This window comes from Astatotilapia calliptera, chromosome 20 (assembly GCF_964374335.1).
Source record: "Astatotilapia calliptera chromosome 20, fAstCal68.1, whole genome shotgun sequence".
Classification (NCBI taxonomy): Eukaryota; Metazoa; Chordata; class Actinopteri; order Cichliformes; family Cichlidae; genus Astatotilapia; species Astatotilapia calliptera.
Genome location: NC_137441.1, coordinates 34,228,923 through 34,237,454, shown reverse-complemented (window position 1 = coordinate 34,237,454; position 8,532 = coordinate 34,228,923). Strand labels below are relative to the sequence as shown.

General features: G+C 42.2%; 1 protein-coding gene across 1 annotated transcript; it reads left to right on the top strand.

Moving 5' to 3' along the window:
* The first annotated feature begins 269 nt into the window (after nt 1-269).
* ppardb (peroxisome proliferator-activated receptor delta b) lies at nt 270-8,404 on the top strand. Its single transcript, XM_026153966.2, has 8 exons — nt 270-650; nt 4,295-4,690; nt 4,766-4,917; nt 5,007-5,145; nt 5,908-6,110; nt 6,210-6,416; nt 6,506-6,749; nt 7,216-8,404. The coding sequence occupies exons 2-8, from the start codon at nt 4,354-4,356 to the stop codon at nt 7,461-7,463; spliced, it is 1,530 nt and encodes a 509-aa protein (XP_026009751.1). The 5' UTR covers nt 270-650; nt 4,295-4,353; the 3' UTR covers nt 7,464-8,404.
* Nucleotides 8,405-8,532: the final 128 nt, after the last annotated feature.

The window sequence follows — 8,532 nt, the reverse complement described above, 5'->3', positions numbered from 1 at the left end:
CCATTTCATTCAGATTCAAAAGCGTGCAGCCCAGTTCAGTCTCTACAGTTATAAATCGCACATTTTCCCATACGGATTTCAGCCACGTGCTCTTTGTGTGTCTCCATTAAGGCAGATGCGGTCAATGTCAGTCAAAGCTGAATATATGTCCATGTCAAAAACAACTCAACCGAGACCTTGACTCTTCTGTTTGCAGTAGTTACATCCAGTCGGTTGTGCGCTCTGTGTGTATGTGTGCAGCGGGGGCGCTGTGCTGTGGCATGTGACGAGGGAGAAGGAGGGGGAGGAGAGAGGGGAGTGAAGCAAACCAAACCAAAGCAGAGTAAAAGCAAAGCCAGGGATAGACTCGGGGAGGGATTACTAGTTAACTCCACTTATTTGCATGTGACATGGTAGCCCACAAAGATTTCCACATTGTTTTTCCCGTCTCGTCAGCCCGGTTTCTACATGGACGGAGGCCTGACTCGGTCTAAGTTTATAGTAGTTAGCTTACAGCAAGAGCTAACGTCAGATCGCTAACTCCAGCTTCAAGCAAACAAACTTGTCAACAGCCGATCGATCCGGGACGGGACTCGGGACTGCTTTTGTGGCTTGTTTACCTCAGCCGGGAGGCATAAACATCTTCTGAAGCAGCAGCACAACCGGGAGAGGTAAGTTAACCTGGTAGGATAGCTAACGTGATTTAAAGGCACAAACGGGAATTTGGGTCAGCCGTGCTAACGGCTAGCTGATAGTAGGACTCAGTCACAATTCAAGGTAGTGGCTAACTAGCTGCTAACCGAGCCGACGGCTGAACGAGCTCAGTTTTAAAGCCTATACAGTTTAAACTTTAAGTGAGATAAGAAAGTTTGGCGGCAGCCATGTCTGTAACTCGGTTGTCCTTTCATTTTTCAAACGCTTGTATCCAGTTACAGTCCTGTCAGTGACTCATGCAGTTACACGGTAATGTTAGCAGAGACTTCCGAGAACCAGTGTGACAGGTTGTCTACTGGACAAGTCCTAACACCCCTAATTTGGTGTTAAGCATTATGAAAACAGCGCGTAGCCTTTGAATTACAATGAGTGTGTCCTTTATGGAAAAAAACAACAACATTTATTTCTAATATATCAACACTGTAGCTGTTTGTTAAGGCACAGCTACAAACAAGGACTTTTTAATCCGCTAGAGGGCCCCGGGGTAGAAAAAAAAATTGTAACCCTCAACCCAAAGCCCTCTCCCCCACCGCCTCCATCAGCAAGCTGCACTGCTCAGTGTGTACATAGTGCATGCACCCTGTTCCTTTAAAAGCAGCCGCCAAATACCCCCCGCACCCCATCGCAAGTGAGGCAAACAATAATACAGATGTCTTCAAGCTCGGTTAGAAATAAAGTTAGTGCCCTTACTATTACGATCTACTGGCTGAACTGTGCTGGAAATGCGGTGGGCCCTTATTTTGATTAAAAGTGATGCAGCGGTTGTGAAATTCTTGCTTTTGTTATGTTCCAGGGGCAAAATAAATGAATATTCATTATGAAACTGAAGATTTTGAAAGTAGTATTTCAGCTTCTTTTTTTCCACACCGGTGCACAAATTGATAGATACTGTATCCCGCAATGAAAATCATTGTGTTGCAGCTGCATAAAGAATAGATAATCTCCATATAATCTACTATAAAAAATAACTTTGTTAAAGGTACCACAGGCATATACTAAACATCTTATTATGTGAAGTAATGCAAAATTTTACATACATATATGTGTGTGTGTTATTAGGCAAATGATACTTGCAGTAGAAAGTGTTTTGAGGGCTCAAATTAAGTAGAAAGGCACTATATGAGTGGCAGTCCTTTTGCCATCTGGAGGAGGAAAAAAACTGCTGAAGAGGCTACCCGCTGTGGCAACTTATTATGAATAAGGGAGAAGCTGAAAGTAGCTTTTTGCTTTGAACTTACAGTGGTTACCAAAGAGGTTTTGACCTTCCAATAAAGGGAAAGCTCGCAGGACTGTGATTTTTAACATGTTTATTCAAGTGGTGTTTGATTTTTCTTTATTTAAAAATACATTTATGGTTCATAAAAAGGCCAAAAGATAACAGGAAAATGCAGGTAACAGAAAACTTTTCGTCTGAACTATTTGCAGACCACTTGTCCTAGAGCTGGGCGATAGAACGATAACTATATGTATCGCGATATAACTTTTACTCGATAGAGAAATTAAGCTATCGCGATAGACCTCGCCGCTCTTGTCCTCTTAAAAAAAAAAAAAAGGTCAGCCAATCCAAATTAAGTAGCGCAGAGCTGAACCAATCACAGCCGCAGCCTCACGTCGCGTGACTTGTTACGTACAGCACAAAAGTGCCAAGCCGCACGTGTGTTTGTTTGGGAAGCAGCCAGCGGGTAATGGAGGAAATGAGTGTGCCGACTAGAAAAATCAACCGAGTGTGACCGAAGAGAAAACAGATGATGGTTCCAATGCCGGAGAGATTGTCGAACGGAAGAGCCATAGAGGTTCCGTAGTGTGAAGGTATTTCGGCTATTTCAAGTCTGACAAAAACAGAGTAGCATGCACTGTAAATTGTGCCGAAAGCAAGTCTGGAAATACAATAAACTGGTGCATGCGTCACACTGTGCACCACGTTATTGTTTCAGTGAAATGAATTTCTACAATACTGTTACTGTTAATTCTACTCTCTGCAGTGTTTAAATGCTTACATATACACACAGTTACTGTCCCTCCACACATACGACTCGGTTCTGCTTCTATGCCCCAGCTTTGTTTACTTTTTCCCACCGAGGCTTCTAGACTTCTGATTGGCCAACATTTCTGCACGGTTAGGAATCTAGCGCCACCTGCTGCTTTGGCATGTTCATAGCAGCGTTTTCCTTCATTTCTGCCTTTATGTGTGGACGGGATTATTTTTTAAAACGAAAACGGAAAATCTCAGTTTTCAAAAATACCCGTGTACGTGTGGACGTAGCCTCAGTCTCTGACTGGAAGCGCTAATTCGTCATTCGGCTTTTGTCAGACTAAAGTAACTGTTAAAACTGTTTGAAAAGCTCAGCTATACAACAAGGAGAGATTGAGAATTTCCTTTTAGTTCTCAGTTTATTTGATATTGACAAAAGTTAGTCAGTTTTGTCTGTTCTTCTGTAAAACAAACTAAGATTTATTTTTAGAATTAATATTTTGTTTCTAAGTGGAATTGACAATTTAGTCTGTTTCGTTTGTTCTATTTTGAAACTTAAACGCTTTAGCGGCTGCCTTTTGTGTAGTTTGCAATATTTGCCTTTATTTATCTGAAAAAGTCTCATGTTCCTTAAGTACATCTACCCTGTTGAACTTATTATGGGAAATAAATATTTAAATAAAAACAAGCTGCTGATTATTTCACATTTTACTTGTGAGCAACAGCACATTTAAATCTTACAAATTCTTACAAGTTATTTGGCTTATATCGTGATAGATATCGTTATCGCCTGAAATGAAAAAAACATATCGTGATATGAAAAAATCTCATATCGCCCAGCTCTAACTTGTCCTTATGTGCACAGTCCACCCTTTTTGAGCCAGGAAAACCCCTGTTTAAGTGTGACTGTTAGACACGGCTTCGTTCTACATGCTGCTAACTAATACGTAATTACTGAGTAATACTGAGATGGCATCTCTGGATGTATGTACAGGCTTTTCTGGACAGTGCTGCAAATAAGCAAATCAATCTTTCATTTATAATAAAGTATTTAAATCTAACCGAACCTAGCAACAGTTACCCCAAACAGTGTCTGTGTTAATATTCCTGTAAAGTGCTCTGTGATATTTTAAATCAGGATTGAAAATGTAGATATATCCTTATTATTGTCTTGTCTGTCTGTTCCGTTGGCTTTGAAGTAACTGAGGCGTGATTCCATAACATCTGTGTCTCAGGTCATGAGCTTATTTCTTTAAAAGACATTCCCTGGCTGTTATAACAAAACCTAACTGACTGAAAGGCACCTAAACAAACTCTATTGAAGATTACTGAACAGCATTCATCTCATTTATTATTGCTATACTAAACTGAATACAAGACTTATGTGAGTTTCACCCGTGTGCTTATTTAAAAAAAATAGGGCTCTATTTTGGCTTTGTTGGTTTGTTATGGCAAGCTGAAACTGGACTCTTAACCGCTGGCATCCTGGATTAAATGGAACCCTTGATGATATGTGGGCTCTAAAGTGTGATTAGCTATTCTTTCTAGTTGTGTAAATAAACCTCATGTTAACAGATATATTTTTTTAGTAAGGTGTATTTCAAGGAGATTGATTCTGTTTTTAAATAGTGCAACTATGGTGGCTACGTGACAGGAGATGAGCTGCTGAATCAGCTGCAACAGGAACCATGGACGGGTTTCAACAAACTGCCCCAGAGGAGCATGACGGGGTGAACGGCTACTGTGAGCCAAAGTGCCCCCAGGACGCAGCTGACGTCAGGTGGACGCCACCGCAGGCAGAGTCTGTAGGCTCAGACAGTTGTGGTGCGACAAGCGTCTCCGAGGTGGCAGATCTGAAAGAGTTAAAGCGCAAGGAGAGTGAAGATGAGGAGGAAAAGGAGGAGAAGGAGGTAGTCCCTGCTTCTAAATACCCGAAAAGGGACCAGAAGAAGAGACGGAAAGAAGGGGAAGATCAGGAGAACAGTGGCAACAAGAAAAACAGCAGCGCATCATCGAGCTACACAGGTAAGACTTTCCACTCTCTTAAATTTTCAGAAGCTGTACTTGAACTGAAATGCTATTATTTTTTGTTATATGCAGACCTGTCCCATACCTCATCACCTTCGCTCTCAGAACAGCTGCGTTTGGGCCAAGAGGACAGCACAAGCTCCGGGATCAGTGTGGAGTGTAAGGTCTGCGGGGACAAGGCCTCTGGCTTCCACTACGGCGTACATGCCTGTGAAGGATGCAAGGTAAAACATTTTTTCTTTTACCCACAACAGATTATTGAGTGGGAAGTTCTGTGTGAGTTGCTTAACTAGATGTGCTTTGCTTTGTGCAGGGCTTTTTCCGGCGTACTGTGCGGATGAAACTGGAATATGAGCGCTGTGAGCGTTCCTGCAAGATTCAGAAGAAAAATCGTAACAAGTGCCAATATTGTCGCTTCCAGAAGTGCCTGTCTTTGGGAATGTCCCACGATGGTGAGGGCTTAAGTGTTTTCTGAGATTCACTTAAAATACTAAGATGATGATCAGTTTATTTGTATAGCAGTTTTTAAAACACAGTTACAAAGTGCTTCACTGTTTGAGTAAAACCGCACATTAAAGATAACTGTGCATGTCCAGTCATAGAAATGTAAAGTCAAACATGTGGTCATGCATTCATTCTTGCATGTGCACTTCTATACACGCATTAGAAGAACAAGAGCCAAAAATAATGGGCAGTTGTTTAAAACAAACCACAGATTCAGCCAAACTGATGTGCTGACGAAGGCTGTTCTAGAGTTTAGGGGAGACAGCCTCAAAAGTGTGGTCATCACTAGCTTTAAAATAAGAGCATGGATCAGTTAAAAGACCCGGATGAGACGATCAGAAAGGCCAACTGCTGGAATAAGCTGTCATCATATCTGCTATACAGGAATGAGTCTGGCCATGTAGGACGTTATATGCTAGTAATAAAATCTTAAAATGAATTTGAATTTCACCTGAAGCCAGTCTAGCTTCTACGTTCTTGACCAGCTGAAGATGGGCTGCCTGAGAGATCCAAGAGTTTTATTGTGTCTAAAGGAGGAAACAAATCCGCTGTTTTCATGTCAAAGCCTTTCCAATCTTTTGTAGCACATGGATGGTGTGTTGCATTGTTAATGCTCTGAGTTGTTCCAAAACACAAAGAGGTTTCAGAACTCATTAGTGTTGCAAATATCCTCTCAGAGTAACACCGTCTCTGTGGGTGTTTTTGCTCAGCAATCAGATATGGACGAATGCCTGAGGCGGAGAGGAAGAAGCTGGTGGCAGGCATACTCGCAGAGGAGCTGGACGTCAGCAAACCAGGTGGCTCAGACCTGAAGACTTTAGCCAAACAAGTCAATACAGCCTACCTGAAGAACCTCAGTATGACCAAGAAGAGAGCCCGCAGCATCTTGATGGGCAAAACCAGCAGCACCTCAGTATGTTCCTGTCTTTCAGCCGTGCTTGGCTTTATGCAAAACTCAGTTATGTGAATTTTTCCCTCAGACCTTTCTCCCTTTAATACATTTTCCTTTTAGCCATTTGTGATCTACGATGTGGACACCCTCTGGAAAGCAGAGAGTGGTTTGGTGTGGAGCCAGTTAACTCCAGGTGCGCCTCTGGCCAAGGAGATTGGGGTTCATGTGTTCTACCGCTGTCAGTGCACCACGGTGGAGACCGTGCGAGAGCTTACAGAGTTTGCCAAGTGCATTCCAGGGTTTGTGGACCTCTTCCTTAATGACCAGGTAAGCCGCTGTCTCATATAACAAAGAATTATTAGTATATCCAAGTTTAGGAAAGCACAAATAAACAGCTGTTTGTGTGCTTACTGCAGGTGACTTTGTTAAAGTATGGTGTGCACGAGGCTATTTTTGCCATGCTGCCATCTCTCATGAACAAAGATGGACTGTTGGTGGCCAATGGCAAAGGCTTTGTGACACGGGAGTTTCTGCGCAGCTTACGGAAGCCCTTCAGTGAGATCATGGAGCCAAAGTTTGAGTTTGCTGTTAAGTTCAATGCTCTGGAGCTGGATGACAGTGATCTGGCCTTGTTTGTTGCTGCCATTATTCTCTGTGGAGGTGAGCCTGAGCAGCTTTCTGATCAAGTATGAAGATTCAAATCTTGTGAAGTGTGTCTGTAGCTCTTGAAACCTCTTTGAAAGTGCTGCATTGAAACTGTTAGAAGGTACAATTAAGGTTCGAGTCTTATAGCATCCAGAAAAAGATAAGACAGTGATTTAAAAGTAATCACTGAGCCTGTAGCAGCACAACTAAGGGGTTGTTCAGCTGATCCAGTTGTAACTATAAGCTTTGTCCTACAGCAATGTTTTAAGGCTAATCTTAAAAGTAGAGAGGGTGTCTGTTTTCGGGGCTGGTTCCACCAGAAAGAAATTGTCTATAACCAGCCACATAACAGCTACTGGTTATCTATCATGTTGCTACATGCCAGTAAGATTCTAAAACGGGTTTTAACTTGTCTTTGCATGTCTTGTTTGCCCAGCATAAATTGTGACTCATCACAGGCTTTTTCCTCTTTTTGCACTAGATCGTCCCGGGCTAATGAACGTGAAGCAGGTGGAGCAGAGTCAGGACAACATCCTTCAGGCCCTGGACCTTCACCTCCACGCAAATCACTCTGACTCTGTCTACCTCTTCCCAAAACTGCTTCAGAAGATGGCTGACCTCCGTCAGCTGGTTACAGAGAACGCTCAGCTCGTCCAAAAGATCAAAAAGACTGAGTCGGAGACCTCGCTCCACCCTCTACTACAGGAGATCTACAAGGACATGTATTAGCAGTCTCCAGCACAAACTGCTTTTAGCAATACTGTTACAGACTGAATTTTATAATGAAACACTGCATTCAGTACAAGCACTGTAGTACGGGATGGATTTCTAAGGTGCAGATGAGGCAAATTCACCTGGTAGTGCTAATACAATCAGCAGAGTCTTCGCAGTGTCAGCGTAACCCTCAGCACAGTTATGCGTGTGTTTGTGTGCGCGTGCATGTGACGAGCATCTGGAATCATTTGCTGCGAGTCCCAGTTTCCCACAACGGTCACGTAACAGGAAGAATGATATGTTTTCTCAATGAGGCTGCTCCTGTTTCATCCTGTTAGCGAAGCTGACCCCAGAGCAGTGTGCAGAGGGAGCTCATCCTCGCTCCCCTCAGCTCTGTGTTTGTGCTGCAAAGGGAAAGCATTTCACATTCTCACACCAGTGGCACCGTTCAAACAAACAAGTGATTGTATTGTGTTTTCAGACTTAACTGACGGGAGAGATGCAGCAGCTGGTATTTGTTTACATCATCATCATCATCATCATTATCACTGACCACCACTTTGCCATTTGGTATAAAGAACACAAACTGGGCTGGCTCCAGCAGTGTAGAGCTCTCTCTTAATGCAGCAATGTGTGCAATACCATTTTGCCATTTGTCAATAAATGTGAGATCCAGTTTATTTAGGTTTTGTCTTAAAGCCATCTAGCCAAGTGTGAACTGTTGGACTATGCTGCAAAGATTTTATTTCTGAATCTGACACTATACACGCATACATACATGACCCATTGAAGTACAAGGGACAGCATGTTTTCTTTCTTCCTTTTGATATCCAAAATATAATGAATTTTCCATTTAAATATATTTGTTAGGTTATTCTTTGTAATTCTGTAACAAATTATTTGTAGTTTTTGATTGTATTTCTAAGGGCAAAACATGAATTTATCAACTTGTTTCATATATTAGTTCATATGTGTTCTTTCATATTACATGCCTGCCTGTTTTAGTTTTAGACTGTACCAAATATATCACCAAGAATACCATCAAACCTCTCCCCAATGAGGAGTTTGGATTTTATGGTTTCAT